This window comes from Melopsittacus undulatus, chromosome 12, assembly GCF_012275295.1.
Source record: "Melopsittacus undulatus isolate bMelUnd1 chromosome 12, bMelUnd1.mat.Z, whole genome shotgun sequence".
Classification (NCBI taxonomy): domain Eukaryota; kingdom Metazoa; phylum Chordata; class Aves; order Psittaciformes; family Psittaculidae; genus Melopsittacus; species Melopsittacus undulatus.
The window spans coordinates 3,153,908-3,177,880 of record NC_047538.1 but is presented as its reverse complement, the minus strand read 5'-3'; the positions used below and the strand labels follow the sequence as shown (position 1 = coordinate 3,177,880).

Sequence of the window (23,973 nt, the reverse complement as noted above, 5' to 3'; positions counted from 1 at the left end):
GTGGGGGGACCCTGTGGTGACACAGACAGATCCCCCCCAATGCTGTGTCTCTCCTGGCCAGGACTGCCCCAGGAGGAGGTTGGTGGTGCTGAGGTTCAGCTTGCAGGGGGTGAAAGTCTACAGTGCTGATGGAGAGGTAGGGATGCTGAGGGGCTCAGGGGTGCTGGGGGGGTCAGTTGTGCTGCAGGGGTCATGGGTGCTGGGGGGGACTTGGGGGTGCTGGGGTGCCCATGGGCCCTGGGGGGTCATGGGTGCTGGGGGAGCTCAGTGATGCTGGAACGCTGCTCTGAGCATCACTTTTCACTTGGGAACCTGCTTTGCATTCACAAATAGCGCTGCAACCTGCAGTGCCGCAGTGGTGTCCCCAGCACCTCTTGCACCCCAGGGTGCCGGGGGGGGTGCTTGATTCAATGACCCCCACCCCACCTTGTCCCTGTCCCTGCAGACGCTGCTGATGGCACATGCCCTGCGCCGGATCCTGTACAGCACATGGCGACGTGCCGACCGCCAGTTCGCCTTTGTGGCCCGCAACCCCCATAGCCCCCGCAGCCCCCTCTTCTGCCACCTCTTCGTGGGGCTCCCCGGCGAGGTGCGTGCCCCGAACCCCAAAATAAGCTCCTCTTATAGTCACAGTTAACTCTTGCTTCCATTGAGTTAATACCCAGCATCTTCTGCCTCCGCAGGTCCAGACCCTGCATCTCCTGCTCAGCCGCTGCTTCCAGCTCTGTTACCTCCTGGCTCACCCCGAGGAGCAGGCACCCGACGGGGACCCCGCAGGGCCGGGGGTGCTGCGGGAGCCGCTCAACCCCGAGGAGGTGTCGCGCAACGTCAATGCTCTGGTGTCCTTCCGACGCCTGCCCGCGCTCGGCTCCATGGGCGCAGGGGTAGGTGCAGTCACACATGGGGTGTCTGCATGGCCTTTCCCTCCACATTGTGTTTGTAGCATGGTTTTGCCTGCTTTTTGCATGGCTTTTCTTGCCCAGCCTTTTCTTCATGCAGTTTATGTCACGGCAAGATGTGCAGGGCACTTTCTGCAGGGCATTCTGCACGCTGCAGTTTGCTTCAGTTCCTGTGCAGCCGTTTCTTGCGCAGCAGTGTTCGTGGTGCATTAATGCACAGCCTGCTTTGTGCGGTGTTTCACCCGGTCTTCCTCACACATCCTCTCTGATCAGCAGCTGTTTGCACAGTGGGATACACACAGCGTTTTGCACAACCTTTCCTTGCATGGCACGTATTGACACAGCACGTTTCACAAGCACAGCCCATTGGTGCATTGTATTTTGCACAGCCCATTTCTAACAGCCTTATGCAGGGCAGCCTTTTGCATGCTTTTGTCTTGCATGGCCTTTTCTCACAGCCTTTTGAACCAGGTGTATTCACACGGCAGCTGTTGCACAGGGCTCTTGCAGGGTGTTTTTCATGGCATTTCTTTGTGTAACGTTTCCGACAGAGCATCTGTTGCATGGCATCTTCTTGCATGGCTTTCTTGGCATGGTGGTTTTTGCAGAGCAGTTTTGCAGGTGATTTATTGCAGTGGTTTCTGCAGGATGCTCTTCCCAACGTGTTTTGCTGCAGGGCATCCTTTACATGGGGATTTGCAGGGTATCTCTTGTGCAGTGTCTTTTTGCAGGGTATTTTCTTGCTCGGCATGGTCTGCAGGGTGGGTTTGTGCACAGCACTGTTAATGGTGGTGTTTAGCACAGCATTCCTCGCATAGAGCTTTTTGGTCATGAAGTCTCGCATGGCATCTTTTGGGGTACCATTTTTGGGGTGACAGCTCTGGTGTAGCATTTTCAGAGTGTAATTTTTGGGGTGTCATTTGTCGTGTAGCATTTTCTGGGTGTCATTTTTGGGGTGTCATTTTCAAGGTGTCATTTTTGGATTATCATTTTTTGGTTATCATTTCTGGGGTGTCATTTTCAGGATATCATTTTTAGAAGTCATTTTTGTGTTATAATATCTGGGGTGTCATTTTCAGGGTGTCATTTTTAGGAGTCATTTTCAGGGTGTCATTTTTGGGTGTAATTTTTGAGGTGTCATTTTCAGAGTGTCATTGTTAGGAGTAATTTTCAGGGTGTCATTTTTAGGGTGTCATTTTCAGGATGTCTTTTTTGGGGTGTTATTTTTGGGAGTAATTTTTGGGGTGTCATTTTTAGGTGTAATTTCCATGGTGTCTCTGTTAGCAGTCATTTTCGGGGTGTCATTTCTGGTGCGCTGGTTTTGGCACAGCGTTTTTCTCCATGGAGTTTTGTGTGACATTTCACACCACAAGACCTCCTCCTTCACCCCTCTGACATCCCCTTCACCCCCAGGACCGGCAGGCGGAGGGCAGAGCCTGGCGCCCGGGGAACCCCTACTGCTCCCCAGTGCTGGTGCGCAAGAAAGCCATCCGCAGCAAGGTGCTGCGCTCGGGGGCTTACCGGGACTGTGGGGCTGAGAGCCAGCTCCATCAGCCGCCCCGTGACACTGGTGAGTGCTGGAGGGAAACTGGGGCACGGGGGGGCACACACAGCCCTAACGTCATGGGGTGTTCTGGGCTGAGGAGGGGATTAATGGGCTCCTGCAGCACCAGCGGGATGGGAGAGCAAAGGGGCGAGGAGCTTCACCTTCCTCCCTGAGAACGAGAGCATCCTTGCTGAGAGTGTGTGGGGCTTCACCGGCATCTCCAGGTGGGTGCGCAGGACCCCCCTGCTCATCCCCATCCCTTCCCAATCCCTCCCATTCACACCCATCCGTGGCCTCATCCCATCCACAGGGATAGTGGGATCGCGCTGCTGCGGCGCGATGTGCCCGGCGCCTTCCTGCTGCGCCCCGAGCCCGGGCTGGCCAAGCGCTGGTGCCTGTGGGTGCGGGCGCCTTGTGGCATCGTCACCTACAGCCTTGTCAGGACGCACCAGGGCAGGTTCTGCGTGGAGGTGAGGGTGGTGCATGGCCAGCACATGGGGGTGCTTGGGGTGTTCGTGTTGTGGTTGCAGGGGTGAGACTGTTGCACCTGGTAAGGGCGTTTGGTGGCGTTGTGCATGGATGCACTTTGGTGTAAGTGCATTTGATGCTTTGGTGCACTGGTGCATTTGTGGGTTTAATTCACTGTGTAAGGGAATTTAATGCATCTCTGCATTGGTGCATCAGTGCATGAATGCATCGGTGCATGTGTGTGTTTAATGCACAGAGTTAGTGCATTTGATGCATCTGTGCATTGGTGCATGGATGCAGTGGTGAATTTGGGGGTTTGCTTCACTGTGTAAGTACATTTAATGCATCTGTGCATTATTGCATGGATGCATGGGTGCATTAGTGTGTTTGCTTCACTCTAAGTGGATTTGATGCATCTGTGCACAGGGGTATTGGTGTATGGGTGCATTGATATGTGGGGGCAACAGTGTATGGGTGCCTCAGTGCATGGCGTATGGGTACCAATGGGTGTGGGTGCATGGGTGCTTCCATGCTTTGGTGTGTAAATACAATTGATTCATGGGTGCACAAGTGCATCCATGCGTGGCTACGTGCTACACATGTGCATTGATGTGTGTTCATTCCTGGGTGCACGGGTCCTGGGTGCCTTTGATTTGTGGGTACATCAGTGCACAGGGTACAGCTGTGGGTGGATGCGCAGTGCACGGGTACGTCAGTACAGCATGTGGGTGCAGTGGATGCATTTAATCCTCATGCATTGGTGCGTAGGCGCCTTTGGGTTTGTGGGTGCATTTGGGAACACCGGTATTTGGTGCACGGGTGCATACAGTGGAGGGGTGCACAGTGCACAGGCACCGCGGGGGTCTCACCTCTCCGGTCTCCCCCACGGCAGCATTCCAACACCGAGTTCCCCAGCGTGGCCGCACTCCTGGCTCACTACTCCGCCGCACCGGGCGGCTGCTTCTGTCGCCTGGCCCCCGGCCGCCGTAACCCCGGCTACGAGGAGCAGGACCCCGGTGGCGGGGCCAGCGCATGGGGGGACACTGCCTGGGCCCCCACCGGCCCCATCGGGGAGCAGCATGAGCGGGGTTAAGCCCATGCACCCCCCCCAGGTCACCGGCCCCCCAACATCCCCATTGAGCTTTAAACCGCTGCCGTCTGCCTTATCTGCCCCCTCCCGCGGCTGCGTGCGCCGGCAATAAATGGCTGTTGTGCTACCGGTCTGTTCTTGCCACCACGGTGCAGCTCAGGCACCCTCGTGAGCTCACACTCACGCACCTCCAGGCCCGTGCACGTGTGTCCTGGTGCCTGCGCACACTGCCAGAACTGCACCATGTGCATGCCCACGTGTGCTCACACTGCTGAGCTCTGTGATGGCGCTTGCATTCCCAGGCCCCTGTGCTCTTGCACACTCACACAATGCTGCAGCCGCACTCAGACACTTGTGCATCTGCCCCTCTCATGCACTTACATTCCCAGGCCCCTGTGCACTTGCAGTCTCACACAATGCTGCAGCCGCACTCAGACACTCGTGCACTTGCACACGTGCATTCGTCCTCTCATGCTCGTGCGCGCTCACGCTCTCGTGCACCCTCCTTGTGCGCGGCCTCGTGCACACCCCGCGCTTGCACGCGCACGGGTACGCGCGCCCGCAGTCACGTGGCCGCGCGCCGCCGTTTCCCACCCCACCCTCCCCCCCCCGGTCGCTGTGGCAACCGCGTGGGGTCGCTGCGCGCATGCGCATTGCGTCCGGCCGCGCTCCCGCCGCGTCCCCTCAGACCCGGGCCCGGCCCGGCCCGGTTCGGTTCCGCTGCCCGGCTCCGGCTGCACGCCCCGGCCCGCCCCGGGTTCCCTCCGCTCCCTCAGGCTTTGCCTCCTGCAGGTCCCTGACACTCCTCAGGTTTTGCCTCTCCCAGTCCCCGTTGGGCTTCTCCGGGTTCCCCACGGTTACCTCAGGCTGCCCCGGCCAAGGCCTGTCCTGGTTGCCCTTCAGGCTGCTTCCGAGTCTCCCCTTCACCCTCCCCAAGCTTTCCTCCCCTGTAGCCTCCCCTTCTCGCCCATCCCTCCCTGCCTCTGCTCCCCCATGCCGAGTTGTGGGGGGCTCCAACCCCTCAGTGCCCCCAGTACATGGTGAGCACCGCCCTGCACGCAGGGGTGCAGGCCTCGGGGTTAGGCCCTCCCAGGCCCCTCAAGTGAGCATGTGTGGGGTTGAGCCCAGCCAGGACTAAATGGCCTCAGAGGCAGTGAAGGTGATCGTGCGCTGCCGGCCCATGAACGGGCGTGAGAGAGCTCTTCACTGCAAGGAGGTTGTGAGCATGGAGAGCACCCGGGGCCAGTGCTTCCTCCAGAACCCTGCTGCTGCCAGTGAGCCCCCGAAGCAGTTCACCTTCGATGGGGCGTACTGCCAGGAACACAGCACGGAGCAGATCTACAATGAGATTGCCTACCCACTCGTGGAGGTGAGTGGTGCCTGAAGCAAGCCATGCACACAGGCAACAGGAACAGGCTGCCCAGGGCAGTGCTGGGGTCACCATCCCTGCAAGTGCTCACACACCATGTAGATGAGTCTCTCAGTGCCATGGGTTAGTGGTGGCCTCAGCAGTGCTGGGGAACATTTGGAACTGATGAGCTTAAAGGGCTTTTGCAGTCTGGTTGATTCTATGATTCTGTGAACACATAGCTCAGGACATGGGCTGAAGAGTTTCACATGGACAGGTGACCCCCAGCTGGCATGATTTATGGACAGAAACAGCCCTGTTTCCTGCTTCAAAAGGCTTAGCTGCAACCCTGGGGTGGGCAAAACAGTGTCCCAGCAGTGGGCTGGGAAAAATTGTGAAGGAAAACAACTTTTTTTAGCAGCCAGAGAGGCACTGAGGATAGAATTACATGAAGTTGTTTTAGGCGGATGTTTATATGAAAGATGACCGCCTGAGCAGGCCCTAGAGATGGTGGCTGGGTAGAAACTGCAGTTGAAGATGATGTGGCAAGAAGGGGATAAACGATATTCCTGATAGCTTTAGGGATATTTTTACTGAAGACAGGGAACCTTAGCCTGGTTTAGAGTAGTAAAATGAGAGGGGATCCATTTGCTGCATGGCAAACAGCCAGGGTGAGGAAGGAACCAGTTAAGGGGGATAAAACCCAACATCCCCCCAAAAAATCCAATTTTGTTAGAAGAAAAGAGGGATGAAATGGCTAATGGTATTCTTCAGATGGAAGTTCCTGATCATGAGAACAAACAAGGTCTGAAACAGTATGTTATTAGAGTAATAATTGGGGGCGTTCTTATTTAAACCTTAAGAAATCCAAATATCTAATGTTCCTCCCATGCTTCTCTGAAATGGGAACAAGTGAAGGTGAGGCTTTCTTTCAGCCAGCTCTCCAAGAGAAAACAGCTCTAAGCTAGAGACTATCCCTTTGGCCACTCTATTCTGGCATCCATTTGTGTCTCTGGTTTTCACAAGACGTTTCTGCCCCATGACAAAACTGCTGTGCTGTTTTAAGTGTTGTCAACTGCCCTTCCACTTTTCCACACCTGCATTTCTGCAGGTTTTCCATTTATAACCTAGCAGAATGTGTTACTTAAATGTTATACTCTGATGACATGTGAAGATCGAGTAGTTGTTTGATGTTTATTTACAACTTTTTCTCTAAAATACCTTTTATGAGGTGGGATTGAATCTGGACAGTGCAGTTCCAGTTACCAAAGGGTGAAGATAATGACTTTTCTGTTTGATTGTCCTCCATTTCCAGGGTGTCACCGAAGGCTACAATGGCACCATATTTGCCTATGGTCAGACTGGCAGTGGAAAGTCATTCACCATGCAGGGAGTTTTGGAGCCTTCTGCACAGAAAGGCATAATTCCCAGGGCATTTGAACACATTTTTGAGAGTGTGCAGGTAGGTAACAACATGAACGAGGTCCTGTTGTAAGATGGCATGATATCTAGAAAGATGTTTCTTGTGTCATACCCTGAGGAGCGAGTGCTGATTGCACTCAGCAGCAAGAATGGGGCCAGGCTTTAGGGTATGCTGCCTCTCCTAAAGCTGAGGCTCCTATATAGTCAGATGAGCTGCACCCTCATCTCTGTGACTTTGTGGGCTCCCACTTGAGGTGTTTAAGGACCAAAAGTTCTTACAGTGAGTGTGTGGAGTGGTTACACCTGGGAATGAAATGCCAGCAGAGATTTGATGAAGTGCTGAAGGCACCCAGCTGGCACTGAGGTGCAACGTGGGCTGCCTGCTTGCCTCCATTTGGAGAACTTCACCTGAAAATCCTTCCTCTTTGGTGCAGTGTGCTGAAAATGCCAAGTTCTTAGTGAGAGCTTCCTACCTGGAGATTTACAACGAAGACATACACGACCTTCTAGGAGCTGATACCAAGCATAAGCTGGAGGTGAGGCGGGAGTCAGTTTGTCTTAGTTAGGAAGTGCTTTAATTTCCTCAGATAAGTGTTATCACGAATGTCTCACAGAAGTGCAACAATATGCTCTGTCAGAAGCTGAATGCCAGACTATGAAATCATAGTGATAAATATGAAAGCCAAGAGGAGATTTTGAGGGACTTTAGTGAAGGTTCAGTGTCAGGAGAAGCAAGATCCAGTCAGACATGTCCTGTGTGTGCAACTGGCCAGTTGCCAGTAACTTAGTGTGAAAGTCATTACTGGACAAGGATGGAATAAAGTACAGATGGGGCAATTTCTTTGTGATCTCTTCCTCTCACAGCTGTTTCTAAAGCAGGAGGATTCAGTGCCATACAAATCTGATGTAGTGTAGCTGTGAATGATCTCATTATCTATCTAAAACAAAAAAGGCTGATCTTTCTTTGAGGAGATGCAGCAGACATTGTTCCCCATGGGCACATATGGGGAAGGCAGGCTGTTTCCAGGAACACAGGAGGGAAAACAGTCCTGAAATCCCAAGCAGGGGCTGCTTTTTCCTTCTTAGTGGCTTTGCAAATCTTTTTGCATGTATTCCTGGTGGGAGCTGCAGATCTCCTATCCAATTTCCTTCCCTGCAGGACTGCCCTGGTGAAGAAACCCGAGGCACTAGCACCATCTGCTGCACGGGAGATGGTGACAGACCTGCCTTATGGGGCAGATATATTGTTTTACCATGGCTTTAAAGGAGGCAAACCCCTCTCTGCTCCATGATCCAAGTGTGCTCACCCTGTGCCTGTGGAAGGGAGGGTGGGAGAAGGGACTGGCTGGTTCAGAAGGCGCTTGCTGCAGTTTCCCAGCTTTTGTTCCACATCAGCAGTGACACCGGTTTCCATGACGACTGCAGATGGCACTGGGAGGGCAGGAGTTGGGCAAAACAGTTGCCAGGGTAACACCATCCCACTGGTAACAGCAGCTGCCTGTTGCTGCCTCCACCCAGTAATTAGGAGACTTGTGTCCTGTGGAGAAAGAAAAGCCAGGCTGACCCACTGCTTTCTTCTGTGTCACTGAATCATAGAATTAATCAGAGAATAACAGAGTGGTTTGGGTTAGAAGGGTCTTCAAAGCTCCTCTAGTTCCAATCCCCTGCCATGGGCAGTGGCACCTCCCACTAGAGCAGCTTGCCCCAAGCCCCTGTGTCCAACCTGGCCTTGAACACGGCCAGGGATGGGGCAGCCACAGCTTCTCTGGGCACCCTGTGCCAGCGCCTCAGCACCCTCACAGGGAAGAGCTTGTGCCTAAGAGCTCATCTCAGTCTCCCCTCTCTTGGGCAGGTTCAAGCCATTCCCCTTGGCCTGTCCCTACAGGCCCTTGTCCCAAGCCCCTCTCCAGCTTTCCTGCAGCCCCTTTAGGCACTGGAGCTGCTCTCAGGTCTCCCCTTCAGGAGCCTTCTCTTGTCCAGGCTGCCCCAGCCCAGCTCTCTCAGCCTGGCTCCAGAGCAGAGCTGCTCCAGCCCTCGCAGCATCTCCATGGCCTCCTCTGGCCTCGCTCCAACAGCTCCAGGTCCCTCTTGTGCTGTTGCCTCAGAGCTGGATCAGAACTCCTACTGCTCACGCTCCAGGGGTGCCGCCCAGCACACAGGGGGGTTCCAGACTCAAGCCTGCACTGAAGCCAGGTCATGGGGAGCCTCTCACCAACCACCATCCTTCTCCTCAGGGCTACTCTCCATCCAGCCTCTGCCCAGCCTGTAGTTGTGTTTGGGATTTCCTGTGTCTCACAATTCTCCTCCAGAGTCCCATTTCTGATTGCTCTTTTGCCTTCTAACATTAATGACTGATGATTCTGAAGCCCACAGTCACCTCCTGTGGTATGAAACCATGTGAAGAGTAGGTTTTACAGAGCTCTGTAAGGATATGACCCTGTCAATCTGTGGTGGATTTAAACAGCCATGTTCTCTGTTGGCTGCTCCTCAGGGACTCTGCAGCATCCACAAATACAGCTGGGCCAGCCATAGGGTTCTCATATAGCACAGGCAAAAGTCACAGTGTATGAACACTGTCTGTGATTCTGTAACTGGGTTCATTCTGGCCAGGTACAACTTTAAAGCAAAGATAAAATCCTGCCTGGTTTAGTTTACAGCCACTTCCACTCAGTTCTGTGCAGAGTCGTTAACAACAAACACTGTATTTTACACAGCTTTTTGTGGCAAGTGCATCACTCAGGTATCTGGGACTCTTCTCTGGGAGTCACACTGCCAAATGTAGCATCTATCACTCTGTGACACCGAGTCATGACAACCATATCGCAGCTGCCACCATAAAAATAGACTTTTGGTTATGAACTCAGCAGATGTGGGGTGTAATGTACCTATTGAAAATGAATCCAGCTCCTTTAAAATTCAGAGTGTGGAGGGGGGCGTGCAGGATCTCAATTGTTTTGAGAGTTTTCTGTAGGTTTGATGGGTCAGTCAAGATTTGGAACATTTAGTCATTTATTGGATTTGGAATGAAGTTTTTCTTCTGCGTGATTGATAATGGCTGAAAAGCTGCTGTTTGGTATTTAATGCTCTGTTTCCACCCGGGTGCCTCAATTTTAGAGCATCTTAAAAATGAACTTATCCAGAGAAAAATCCTGGGAGTGCTGGGTGTGACTTTGGGAGTTTTGTCAGCGGGATCAAGACACCCTCTCAGAGCGGAGGGGTTCAGCACAGCACCAGTGACAGTGTCTGTGAGTGCTGAATCTGTGCTTTGCTTTTAAAAAAAGCTCCCTATGAGTGAAGAGATACTGGAGCCTTTGCCGTAATAGGTGAAAAACATCTCAGTTCTCTTTTAAAATGCACAACTTAATAACAGGGGAGGCAGAAGGCGGCTCAGCACAGAGAATATGAGTTTCTCATGGCCTGGCAGGAGATGTCTGAATCAATCAGCAAACTTTAATCCTTTTTCCCTGCAGAGCCATGAAACAGGTTCCTTATTTTTGTCTGGTTTTATTCCTCCTTCAGAAATACTACAGCTTTTTAGTGGCAGTCAGATATGGTTTTGCCTTAGCGTTGTTTAACTTCAAAGGCCAAACTCCCATAGTCCTCGAGCTTCCAGTTCCCAGCATGACTTCCTGCAGTCTCAGTATGTCTTGTTCTAACCTGTCGTGTTCCCTCTGTTTGCAGCTGAAGGAGCACCCAGAGAAGGGGGTGTATGTGAAGGGGCTCTCTCTGCACACTGTGCACAGTGTGGTACAGTGTGAGCAGCTCATGGAGACAGGCTGCAGCAACCGTGCAGTGGGTTACACCCTCATGAATAAGGACTCATCCCGGTCCCATGCCGTCTTCACTGTCAATATGGAGATCTGCACCGTAGGTAGGTAGCTGGATGTGCTGTGGTAGGCGTGGGCCTGACAGAGCACAGAATCTGTGTGGTCTGACCAGACACCCCACAGCTAAACTGAGAGCCTGAATGATTTTAGGTCTGGTAGACATCAGAATTGTGCCCTGGTGTGGACATTCTTCACAGTGTGAAATGGCTGAGTAGCTAAAGTCTTTCTCTTTTCTTTGATTCCCTCTTGGGAGTGAAATGTCTTACACTCAGACTGGGAACATACTTAATTCTCTTTCCATTCCTTTATCTTCTTAAACCTTTTTCTCCAGTGAAGGGGGCTAAATCTCACAGCCCATACAGTGACTGGAGAAACATCTGTCATTACCTGTCTGGTCTGCCCCCCTTTGCAATGCAAGTCATATCATTTCATGCAACGGTTCCTCCACTGAGCTTAATCATAGGGCTCATCTTTTAAAGACAGAATAAAAGAATCCCTTCATAATGTTTTAGTGAATAATTTTCCTTTCTCAAGTGTCTCATTTCCATTGACATTTCTTTAGCTGATAAAGCTGCCTTGCTTGGTCTGAACACAGACATCAAAAGGGTTTTTTTCTGAGACTAGGAAAGGAATTAGCCTCCTATATTCTCTCTTGACCTCACTGAGGCTGCAAACAATTTGGCTTCGTTTTCTTCAGCTGTTTTAGTCATGGGAAAGTTACATGATGTCTTCCTAAACTGTGGTTCCAGATGTTGGTGACAAGACCTCATTTTTCTCTACCCAAAATATGGGGGGGTTGGGGTGTCGAATTTCTCAATTAGTGCAGACAGTGGATGCTAATCCCTGCACTGTGTGGGTCCATAAAATCCCAACTTTACTCCTAACAAGGAAAAACAAACATTTACACTCTCGTGTCCCAGATTGGTGCAGGGCTCTTGATCTAGCTTGAATTTCTCTGATTTAAAGCTTTGAAAACTTGTTACATGGAACAGAATGGCAGGTGGGAAACTTGCTGGTTTGGCAGTTAAATGGGAGACAGCTGGAACATCTGAGGAGAAAGCTGTGGGGTCAGGTATGACCCCTGTAACTGGATGGTTCTACTTGTGTCATCATTAGTGGAAACAGCTAGTGAAAACAGCTAGTGCTTTTGTTGTCATCTTTAGGCTTCTTGAAGAGATGCATGGAGTAGTTCAAACTTATTTTCCAGTTAAACCTATAGTAAATGATAATTTACAGGGAGCTGCTGCTTTAAAGGATCCTTTTGCAATGATGTGGACTAAAACTACTCATTTTTAAAGTACCACATTCAGGAATGATGGCAAATACCAGGCTCTCTGGCTGCAGACGTTTGAGATGTGCAAGTTACCATCAGTACTTTTGCTGTAGTTAAAGAGTAGCAGATGTTTGATTCCTTTACCTTGTGCTTAAGGATTCATTTGTTAATGAGGATGATAACCAATGCTCGTGCAATGGGCTGTATGAGTATGAGACAAGACTTTGAGGCTGCTGCAGGCATTTAGCAAGAACCTGTGGACCTTGTCACACCATGAAAACCAACACACTGAGCTCCAAGACTGAAACAGTCACCATGGGCAAAAGGACTGGCAGGAACCAAACCTGCTTTTTAATTGCCTCTCAGTGATAACATAAACTGGGGGAAGGAGGAAAAAGGTCAGAAACTCTTTTTTTGATTGGCCACTCAGAAGAGATAGTGAGAGGTGCTCTGTTTCAGCTCCATCTATTGTTTTTCCTGTCCTCCCATGTCTTGACACACCAGAAACATCTGGAGTGGAACAAGTTTGTTCAGTGGCAAATGTTAAGTCCCACAGTTAACAGTCTATTGCTGTAAGTGGGGAAATACACTGTGGCAATAAAATGTAGGTGTCTTTTGGGGGGGGGTTGTTTACCTGTGAACTTTTCACTTTCCCCCATGCATCGGATTATTAATTGCTCAAGTTTAGGTATTGTCCACAGCCATAAATCTCAACTGTGAGTCAATTCAAGGCTGGGATTTGTAAAGTCTGTCCAAAAAAGGGTGGACTTGGTTAAAACCTTGATGCTTTCTCTGCTTGGATGACTAAGAGAGCTCTTCCCTTGAATTTAGGCTGCAATCTAAGGAATGGTTGGGATATGGACACCCAAAAGCATGATCCAGTGCTTAAAACAGTAGTCTGAGATCTGTGAATGTGTGTCCAGCTCTTTGCTCTGCAAGAGGCTGGAAAAGTTAAGTTAGCCAGTGAAACTGAGGACTTCCTAAAGTGACTGGATTTACATCACAGGGAATTTGTGTCAACACATAATTCCAGCCTCAAAATGCAAGTCAGGAAGCATGATACACTTGTAAGGTGTGCACATATGTAGCTGGGGAGCCAGCTGTAACTTCAGCTCATGTCTCTTCTTGCATTAAAACATTAGGATGGGAATGGCACCAGCTCACTGGGCCTGTCTCCTCACTCATTGAGATCCATCTCCTCATCCAGGTGGTTCGGGCTGAGCACAATTTCTTGCAGTCATTGTCTGACCTTGTTACTTGTGTGGAAGTCTAAACACTGTGGAAATATGTGGAGGGGCTGTGTGTGTGTGTGTGTGTGTGTTCAGAATTCATTGGGTGAGTAAAAATGGGCATGAATTTTTACTTGGCAAGATCTTGTTCAAGGAAGCACTAAAACGTGTTAAGATGCTTTCTCTTAAGAAGAGCCTAACCTGGAATTGTTCTCTTGCAGATGAGCGAGGGCTGGAGCACCTCAGGGCTGCAAAACTCAATTTAGTGGATCTGGCAGGAAGTGAGAGACAGTCAAAAACTGGAGCCATGGGGGAGCGGCTCAAAGAGGCCATCAAAATCAACCTCTCCCTCTCAGCTCTGGGCAATGTCATCTCGGCCCTGGTTGATGGCAAGTGTAAGCACGTCCCCTACAGAGACTCCAAGCTGACCAGGCTGCTGCAGGACTCCCTTGGGGGGAACACCAAGACTCTGATGGTTGCGTGCTTATCTCCAGCTGATAACAACTATGATGAGAGCCTCAGTACATTGCGCTACGCTAATCGAGCCAAAAACATCAAGAACAAGCCCTGTATCAATGAGGACCCCAAGGATACTCTGCTGAGGGAGTATCAGGAGGAGATTAAGAAGCTGAAGGCCATTCTAGCTGAACAGATGGGCATGGATAACTTGGCAGGTAGGAGAGCTGCAGAGATGTAGTAGCTTAGTAGCTGCAGAGATGTTTTATCTTTGTCAGGAAAAAAGGTTTTACATGAAAATGGTCACTGGATTTCACCTCAACCCTTCCCTTACCTGTTGGAGGAAGAGTTCTTTATTCTGGTAATGGACTTTTCCTTCACTGTTGCCAAATCAACCTCATTCCACTGGTAAAACATATTTCAATTATCCACTATTTTCAATAATGACTGATTCTGTTAGAAAATGACATGATTCAAATCCTTGATTCTTCTTGGTCATTCATTCCAGATAGAATTTGGTCAATAAAAGAAGGGGTTTCATCTGGCAGAGCAAAAATAAGCTGTAAAGGAAATAACAATGTAAAATTCTTTATTAAGTGTGTATATATATGTGTGTATATATATGTGTATATATATATATATGTTTTCATAGTTAGAACTCAGCCTCTGTTTTCCTATGCTGTGAATTTTTGTTGCTACAAGAGTTTTACCTGCTGCTGACAGAGAGCAGCACTGTGTTCCCATTGAGGATTCAGCCCAGCCTCAGAGATGCTCCTTGCTATAAAATAGGAGTAGCAAATGTGGGCACAAAGTGATAAGAGCATTCTTAGGGAGCTGATCCCCTTCTGAGAATTACCCCCATGAAAAAAGTACAACTTCAAGCAGAGCAAGAAGACTGTAAGATTATTTTTTTCCCCTTTTCTGCCACCTTGCAGAAACATCTGTGAAGAACAAAGGCAATCTTCTTGCACCTTTCATCTCCTTGCCAGTGTCTCTTATCTTCCACACCTATTAGCATAGCCCTGGAAAAGACTCTCCTTTTACTCTGTGAAGGAGATTAGATTTATATTCACTTTAATATACCCAAAGCTTACACCTCTCCCGATCTGCTCCATGCTGACTCCTTCTCTCTGGCACCTACAGAGGCGCAGGCCAGTGGGTGTTTTGGCAGCACAGATGCTGGCACGTGAGCACAGTTTAAAGGAGCACCCAGATTGTGATGTTCTTTGCCAGCAGCCAGGTTCTTTGTTCTGTTTCCAGCATTCTACAGACAATCCCACCCAGAAACTGGGAGTGATTTTTATTTCTGCTTTGCTTTGCAGGGCTTCTGCATGCTGAGACTGCTCACCTGGCAGTGAAGTCACCTCCCCTCTTCAAAACCCAAGTAGAACTTGAAGCAGAGAAGCAACTGATCAGAGAAGTAAGTCAGGAGGAGGTATCCTAGTGTCTTTGACTGAGGCTTGTGGAGTTTTATAGTAATCATTACAAGTATGGTGTGGGGTTCAGCCTTTTCAGAACTTCCTATACTACTTCTTCCTGTATTTCTTTGTAGGGGGTTGACAAGAAAGCTGGAGAGGGGCTTGGGACAAGGGCCTGTAGGACAGGCCAAGGGGAATGGCTTGAACCTGCCCGAGGGGAGACTGAGCTGAGCTCTTAGGCAGAAGCTCTTCCCTGTGAGGGTGCTGAGGCGCTGGCACAGGGTGCCCAGAGAAGCTGTGGCTGCCCCATCCCTGGCAGTGTTCAAGGCCAGGTTGGACACAGGGGCTTGGAGCAGCTGCTCCAGTGGAAGGGGTCCCTGCCCGTGGCAGGGGTTGGAGCTGGAGGAGCTTTAAGGTCCCTTCCAACACAAACCATTCTAGGATTCTGTGACACTATTTTGGTCTTCTCCTATAGACAGAACTTGTGCTGATGGAGGCCTTGTTTACAATGCTGTTTTCTCTCAGCATTGTTCCCACATCTTCGATGAATTAGAATGGATTCCCAAGAGAATTTTGAAGTGAAACTTAGATTCTTCCTTTTAGGGGAGGGAGAAATGGGGAGGAGGAAAGCAGTAGTCAAAGATGTTAAGATCAGTACAAGGGTGAAGATAAAGAAGGGATATGGAGCAGAAGGAAGAATGAGGAGTTGGGGGCCAGAAGGAAATAAAACTCCTTGCTCTTTACAGAGCTCTTTCCAGGGCACCACATCTGCCCAAGACAGTGGTTTCTAGGGCTAATTAGTCCTCTTCTATCACTACTGTGGTGACTTAAATCACAGTAAAAGTCGAATCTAGGATGGGAAATTTTTACTGGGATGAACATGAGTGTGACCTTGATGGGACCTCATGTACAGTGCCCAAGCTGTGTGCTGTGCCTTTCAGGAGTACAACGGGAGACTGGCCCAGCTAAAGGCCAGCTATGAAGCAGAGCAGGCATCCCGTGCCCGCCTGGAGGAGGACATCAGTCGCCTGAAGACTCACTATGATCTCAAGCTGTCTGCTCTGGAGGAGAACTTCAGGAAGGAAGCAGGTGTGGATGTGGAGGGTGTGAGCCAGGCTGAGGGTTCCCTCCTGCTTTAGGGAGGAGCTGATTTTGCAAAGTCAGATTTGGTGCAGCCACTTTCGAGTAGCAGCGACTGCTACTGCAGCAAGTGCCACCCCCAGCAACAGCAGTCCCTGCTCTCAACCTGCCCTTATCAACAGCAGGAGTGGTAACTCCAGCTCTCCATAAGACTCTCCCAGCTTTGTCCTCTTCCCTACTTCCCTGACTTCTTTTCCCTGTCAGGACTAGCCTGGCCCTGCCAGTAATCCTTGACGTGATGAAATGTGATTTCTTTTGCCCATGTAGCTGTGAGCTTTTTCTGCCTGAGGGCAGGTTTCTCTGGAGCAGGGGTTTGAGCTGCAGGGGTGACTGGTCTTGGCAGGTGCTGCTCTGTCCTGATCCCATTGGCTTTGTATAACTCACACACTCAAGCTGAGGGTGGCTGCTGCAGTCTGTTCTGTTGCATGTAAATGGGATGCAGCCCTTGGTTTCCTGGTGACTTATCACCACCATCACTCTGCTGGAGGCTGGATATTCCTCTCACATACCTATAAACTGCTGCCAGCTCTCCTCTCCATTTCTGCTTCTACACTTCCGCAGTGCCTCAGAGCACGTTTTGCAATGTGCTTGTACAGCACTTACCACCCACTATTCATTCCTGAACATATATCCTTCAGTTTTTGATGCTATCACTGTCTTAAGGTGAGAGGGGTTTATACCCTCCACACCTCATCTGATTACAAATGTGCCACTTCCCAGCCTCTAAAACAGAAGGGTGTTATTTGTGTGCAACCATGAGGATCCAGGTTCTCCCAGCCCCTGTGTTTCTACCCTGCTATGTTCTTTGGGTATATAAAAACCCTGATGGCTTTTACTGACCAGCATAAGAAGGTACATAACAGACCTTTTCATTCCAGACACAATGTTCCTAGTGTTTGGTGAAGACTTTGTGTGATGTTTCCTCAGGCTTTATGCTCAATTTTGCAGTGCTTGTTACTGACATTGTGGGTATTTCCTTTTATACTCTTCAGCTGCCGCAAGGACTGAAACTGCTTCTGGTGAGCCACCTTTGCCCAAAGACACTGTTGCTGCAGTAGATGAAGAACCAGCACCCGTCCAGGTACGCCTCAGGCTTCTTCTCACCAGGTTGAATAAACCTGAGTGGGTAATGCCAATGCTCTGGTGCTTGCTCTTTTCAGAGATGCAGCTTTTGGTTTCCTCTTGTCCTCAGGACCCAGCAGCACCTCAGACTGTCCAAGACACTGGTGGTGTGAGCAGGAGGAGTGCTGCCACAGGGATGGCTGTCACTGCTGAGGGGATGGCCCTGTCTGTGGACCAACAGCAGGTTCTTGCCAGGTCAGTGACTATGGCAGCACTGCTAACTGCCTCCTGGGCATGCAGGTGAGAGGCAGCCCTGTTCTGCCCCCATATCACAACTGTTGAGTTTCAGCTTACAAAACAGGCAGATACATGTTCTTTACCCCAAAATTAACTTTGTCCTATTTGGGCAGATAAATAGCTGTCAGCTGCAGCATTCCATGATGCCAAGTGCCAGGGTTATGAGAGAAAAGGTCTGGAGATGTCTGTGTCAGCAGCTGTGGAAGCAATCAAGTGTGCTTTCCTGCTGTGCCTTCCTGGATTGGTAGGCAGGGAGGTCTTGTCCTTCTCTGCCATTCTGCAGGTGTCATTTATGAGGTGTTTACAAAGTTGAGTCTTGGTCGCTGACAGAACTTAAGTGTCCAAAGAGGTTTTGGGGGCAGCCTCCTCTTCTTGGAAAGGGTTCTTGAGCTCTCCAATGCCAGTACAAGTAAGGCTCTGCTGCTTCCTGTGCCTGGAAGCAGAAGGAGGTGAGCATGTTCTCCGCCATGCTGTCTTGTCACTGAGGTCACTTCTGCCTCTAACTCCTGCACCTGACAGTGTTTGCAAGACCTCAGCCACAACTGACACCAAAATTTCCCAATTATCACATTTTAGGGGCACCTCTCAAGCGTGAGGCTTAAGACTCATGCCTGGCCCATCTCAGGGGCATCCTGTCTTGAAGGTTTTCCTCTGGGCAAGAGGCATCTTGAGAGAATTCCTTTAGAATTCCTTTAGAACTCTTTCCAGAATACAACACAGCACACTGACACAACATGGGGGTTTAGGGCTGGTTCAGAAATACATGCTTTAAGCAAATTCTGCTAATAGCTCTCTTTTAATCCATTGTGTGGAATTATATTAAAATTAGAAATACTTAACATAAGATAGATTGTAGATGATAGAGTCTAAGTTAGAACAGTTCTGTGGGGTTTAACCAATCTTTCAGCTTTACCATGAGCTCTTGTGGTACAAGTTCAGCCTGTTGGGGCTCTCCCAGCTAAAAAAAGGAGCTATTAAGAAATCTCTGGTAGCAGTGTCTGTAATTTGAGGGCAATTCTGTCTGTCAGTGGAGAGCTCTCCAAAGAAAAGGGTGTTGTGACTCTAACAGTTCTATTGCAGCTTTCCTTTTTGTAACAGAGAAGTGGAAAATGCTTTTCTAATTCTGCTGTTAACACCAGAGCTCTGTGCAGATGAAGCAGGAGGGTTTGGTACTGCAGGAGTGGGGATTAGCAAAGCTGCCTGTTAAAAGCATTGCACATCAGGCTGGCTGGGAGAGCTCGGGTACTCAGCAAGGATTCAATCGTGTATTAAGCAAATGAAACTAAAGGCTACTTGGCAAGCACAGTAAAGTACAATAGCAGGCTGCCTCCAGTGGGGTGAGCTCTTTTGGGTGGTTTGAAGATGATTAAGAGGCTACTGTCAGAAGAGGTTTGATCAGCAATGGGCTTTTGTCTGATTGGACAGCACTGGCCAAGCTGAGCTGTCTGCTCTGCTTCAGGTCCCTGTACAGACAAAGAGAACAGCTCTGGAGTATGGCTTTATTTCCATGTCAGAGCATTCAGGGACATGAAAAGAAATTGATTTCAAACATGGGTTTGTGGCAGCCAACTGGGTTGAAAACTGGCTGGCTGGGAGAGCCCAAGGAGTGGTGGTAAATGGTGTCACATCTAGTTGGTGACCAGTCACTAGTGGTGTCCCTCAGGGCTCAGTGGTAGGGCCAGTGTTAACATTTTCATTGATCTGGATGAGGGGACTGAGTGCACCCTCAGTGAGTTTGCAGATGACACCAGGCTGAATGGGAGTGTTGATCTGCTGGAGGGCAGGAGGCTCTGCAGAGGGATCTGGACAGGCTGGATCCATGGGCTGTGCCAATGGGATGAAGTTCAATAAGGCAAAGTGCTGGATCCTGCATTTGCGCCACAACAACCCCCTGCAATGCTCCAGGCTTGGGGAAGAGCGGCTGGAAACTGCTCATGGGAAAGGACCTGGAGGTGCTGATTGATGGAGCTGAACATGAGCAGCTTGTGCCCAGGCAGGCAGGGAGCCCCCAGCATCCTGGCCTGGATGAGCACCAGTGTGGCAGCAGGGCCAGGGCAGGGATTGTGCCCCTGCCCTGGGCACTGGTGAGGCTGCACCTCGAATCCTGTGTTCAGCTCTGGGCCCCTCATTGCAAGAGAGACCTTGAGGTGCTGGAGCGGGGCCAGAGAAGGGCAATGGAGCTGGTGCAGGGCCTGGAGCACAAGAGAGATGGGGAAGGGCTGATGGACCTGGGGGGTTTAGATGGAGAAGGCTCAGGGGGGACCTGATGGCTCCCTCCAAGTGCCTGACAGGAGGATGGAGCCAGGAGGGGCTGGGCTCTGCTCCCAAGGAACAAGGGATGGGACAAGAGGAAACGGCCTCAAGCTGCACCAGGGCAGGTTTAGATGGAGCTGAGGAACAATTCCTGCCCCAGAGGGTGCTCAGGCATTGGAACAGGCTGCCCAGGGCAGGGCTGGGGTCACTGTCCCTGGGAGTGCTCAAAAACCATTTTGGCTTACTTTTAGAGTCTTTGAAAACAAGAAAGAAGAATTAAAATGTATTAACATATCAATGTGCATTTCAATAATAATTTAAATATAAATTTTAGGAAACAGGGTTTTAGAAAAGAATCCTTTGTGTGTAGATACAAATTTCCAGACATAATTGTCAGCAGGGGTGCTTGGAGTGATGTGTTTTACCTTGCTGCCAGAGAAACTGTTAATAGAATCAGAATCCCAGACTGGTTTGGGCTGAAGGGACCTTAAAGCTCCTCCAGCTCCAACCCCTGCCACAGGCAGGGACCCCTTCCACTGGAGCAGCTGCCCCAAGCCCCTGTGTCCAACCTGGCCTTGAACACTGCCAGGGATGGGGCAGCCACAGCTTCTCTGGGCACCCTGTGCCAGCGCCTCAGCACCCTCACAGGGAAGAGCTTCTGCCTTATCTCCAATCTGAACTTCCCCTGTTTCAGTCTGAACCCATCACCCCTTGTCCTATTGCTCCAGTCCCTGATGCAGAGTCCCTCTCCAGCATCCTTGTAGCCCCCTTCAGACACTGGAAGCTGCTCTGAGGTCTCCACACAGCTTCTCTTCTCCAGGCTGAACAGCCCCAATGTTCTCAGTGTCTTCATTCTGGAGGTGCTCCAGCCGCTTGCTCCAACAGCTCCACATCCTCCTTATGTTGAGGACACCAGAACTGCACACAGTGCTGTAACTGGGATCTCCCCAGAGTGCAGCAGAGGGGCAGGATCAACTACTTCAACCTGCTGCTCAAGCTGTTTGTGATGCAGCCCAGCTCACAGATGGCTTCTGGGCTGCAAGCACACACTGAAGCTTGGTCATGTTCAGTTTCTCATAAACCAAAATGAAAGTGGGATTTGCCATGGTTACTCAGGGCAGCAAATCTCATCAGACATCACTATTTTCTGCACTGCAGCTTCCCAGACATCATCCAGGTGAGGACACACATCCCTGAGGGCACTGTTTCCATTTCCCAGGCTGCAGGTGCTAGAGCGACAGGTAGTAGGGGGGGAGCAGGCGAAAAACAAGGACCTCAAGGAGAAGCACAGGCGTCGGAAGAGATACGCGGATGAGCGGCGCATGCAGCTGGTGGCAGCGTTGCAGCAAGCAAGCGAGGACAGCAGTGACTGGGTGCTGCTCACTGTCTATGACTCCATCCACGAGGAGGTTCGAGCCAAGAGCAGGCTTCTGGAGAAGATGCAGAGAAGGGTGAGCAGCCCCTGTGGTCCTTCTCATCTCTTTCGTCCTCTGTGTACTTTCTCTTTAGGCTAAGGAGTTGTTTTAGGTCAGCATGTCATGAAGTGATGCTCACTGTGTCAAATATTCCATGTGTGTTAGTTCCTATATGCTCATTTGCATGCATCACTATTAAATCCCAGATGCAGCAGCCCTCAGGGCAGTGAATTAGGTTGGTGAAACCCCATATCCCACCCATTTTAAAGGCTGGTCTCTGTGTCTCGCACTGCCTGGAGGATGCTTAGGCAGAAGCTCTTCCCTGGGAGGGTGCTGAGGCACTGGCACAGGGTGCCCAGAGAAGCTGTGGCTGCCCCATCCCTGGCAGTGTTCAAGGCCAGGTTGGACACAGGGGCTTGGAGCAGCTGCTCCAGTGGAAGGGGTCCCTGCCCGTGGCAGGGTTTGGAACTGGAGGAGCTTTAAGGTCCCTTCCAACCCAAACCAATTTGTGATCCTATGACTATGATGTCTGGTGATGTCTGGTGACGAGAGGATGCAACTCCCTCTGCTGATGTACGCCATCTATTGCACAGCTTCCTCATCAGCTCACTGCAGGTAGAAATTACCCTGTCAAAAGTGCTCGAGGGAGGGGGAATGTAACATAAATAAATATAAAATAAGTAAATACAAAAGCAATGCTCTTAAATATTAGCACATCAGGTTTGCCTTGATGAGGCAGAATCCAAGGAGGTTCCAGATAAACTGTGTTTGTGTGTGTGCGCAGAGCTAAACCTGCAAGTTAAGAACTTGCTTTATTTTGGTATTAGGTAATCAAAGAAATATTTCCTAAGAAATATTTTCCTTTTTCGTCAGTGCTAGGAAATTCCAAGGGTTTCTTATCCCTGTATGGAGTCAGGCTGAGAACACTGGGGCTGTTCAGCCTGGAGAAGAGAAGCTGCGTGGAGACCTCAGAGCAGCTTCCATTGTCTGGAGGGGTTTACAAGGGTGCTGGAGAGGGGCTCTTCGTCAGGGACTGTAGGGATAGGACAAAGGGTGATGGGTTCAAACTGAAACAGGGGAAGTTCGGGTTAGAGATATGGGAAGAAGTTCTTTACTGTGAGGGTGCTGAGGCACTGGAATGGGTTGCCCAGGGAGGTTATGAATGCTCCATCCCTGGCAGTGTTCAAGGCCAGGTTGGACAGAGCCTTGGTTGCCATGGTTTAGTGTGAGGTGTCCCTGTCCATGGCAGGGGGGTTAGAACTGGATGATCTTAAGGTCCTTTCCAATCCAAACTATTTGATAATTCTATGAACTCAAAGACTTGACTCTATGGAGAAACTTGAGAAATCTGTTAAATCCAATGTGAATAACCTCTCCACCTAAATCTCATCCTAGTTTTTAAATCCTAAATATTAAAGCCTTTTTGTGTGTGCCTCCATCCCTCCACCTGACAAATCCCTGTGCTCTCTCCTTTAACCCCAATGATTTATTTTACATCCCAGCTACAAGCTGCCGAGACCGAGATCAAAGACCTGCAGTTGGAGTTTGAGCTGGAGAAGATCGATTACCTGAGCACCATCCGCCGCCTGGAGAGAGACCTGATGCTCAACCAACAGCTGCTGGATCAGGTGCAGTTGCTTGTCCGCCGTGACTGCAACTACAGCAACTTGGAGAGGATGAAGCGCGAATCCATCTGGGATGAGGAAACCGGCTGCTGGAAAATTCCAGAGCCCGTCATCCACAAAATCCACTTGCCTGCAGGTAACAGGAGTGTCCTGATGGTGCTGCTGGGTTCTGAAATCTCCCTTGTATATAGGGAGTCTGCCTGGAAAGTTTGTGTAAGACATGGACCCTTTGGGAATCTCAGAGCCTTGTGGTCAGGGAGCGGTGTTGGGAGCACCAGAGCATTAACTGAGTTTTTAACACCAGTTTCCTCTTGCAATAGTTCCAGCCCTGCCATCATCCAGACTTCCCCATGACAGCCCGTTGCCTGAGAGCATACAGCCAGCGGTATGACACATTCCGCCTTCCTTTCCCATCATGTTTTACCATTTTACCCCATTCCCATCATGGTGTTTTGCCCCTTTTACCCCATTCCCAAGCCACACAACCCGTGTACTAGTGTAGGGCTTGGCACTGATGACGGTGTCTTCCACCTCCAGCCTGAGGAACACTGCTACAAGCTGGTGCTCAACAGGAGTGACAGTGAGACCATTGCCTCCAACTACTTCCGATCGCGGCGCACCAGCGAGATCCTGCACCCTGACCCAACCCCAACCCGAGGTAATCCTCACTTCCCTTTTGAGGGAGAGCTTTTTGCCCAGCTGCCTTGATTCGATAGGGGCAGGACCGGGTCGTTTCCTTGTCCCACAAGGGCAATGCTCACCAGGCCTATTCCCTTCTCCCATAGCAGCACCGGGGCCCCAAGGGGCTCTGCGTGCCCGGCCCCGACCCTTTCGCCTCCAGGCCCTGGTCTTTGCTCCCACCACCGCCAGCACCAAGAGCAAGAAGGCTTCCGGCGGCCACCGCCACTGCTGACACGGAAGACGCCAAATCTCTGCGGTTTTGCCCCAGAACGCTCCTGCTGTACCGCAGGGTGCGGGGCACAGGTGAGCTCGCTGTCGCCATGGACCCTCCCCGCTGCAATAAACCAGTCTGACACCGCCATCCGAGCTCGGTCTTTCACTGCGCTCCTGCCTCCTGCCATGCGGCTCACCGCCGCCGCCGGGCTGTACGGTGGCCGCGCAGGGCTCCCGACGGCGCTCCGCTGATTGGCCTGCGCCGAGGAGCTGTCTGTCGCTGATTGGCCTTCGCCAGCGCCGCACCCCGT

At 50.6% G+C, this 23,973-nt stretch overlaps 1 protein-coding gene across 1 annotated transcript; it reads left to right on the top strand.

Moving 5' to 3' along the window:
- The first annotated feature begins 61 nt into the window (after positions 1-61).
- LOC101875605 (kinesin-like protein KIF17) lies at positions 62-23,973 on the top strand. Its single transcript, XM_034068409.1, has 21 exons — positions 62-136; positions 446-589; positions 684-884; positions 2,313-2,469; positions 2,567-2,669; positions 2,756-2,915; positions 3,806-4,001; positions 5,140-5,372; positions 6,667-6,813; positions 7,208-7,309; positions 10,455-10,644; positions 13,324-13,776; positions 14,881-14,978; positions 15,918-16,065; positions 17,109-17,197; positions 17,309-17,433; positions 20,948-21,179; positions 22,646-22,904; positions 23,089-23,153; positions 23,306-23,426; positions 23,554-23,973. The coding sequence occupies exons 2-21, from the start codon at positions 455-457 to the stop codon at positions 23,679-23,681; spliced, it is 3,342 nt and encodes a 1,113-aa protein (XP_033924300.1). The 5' UTR covers positions 62-136; positions 446-454; the 3' UTR covers positions 23,682-23,973.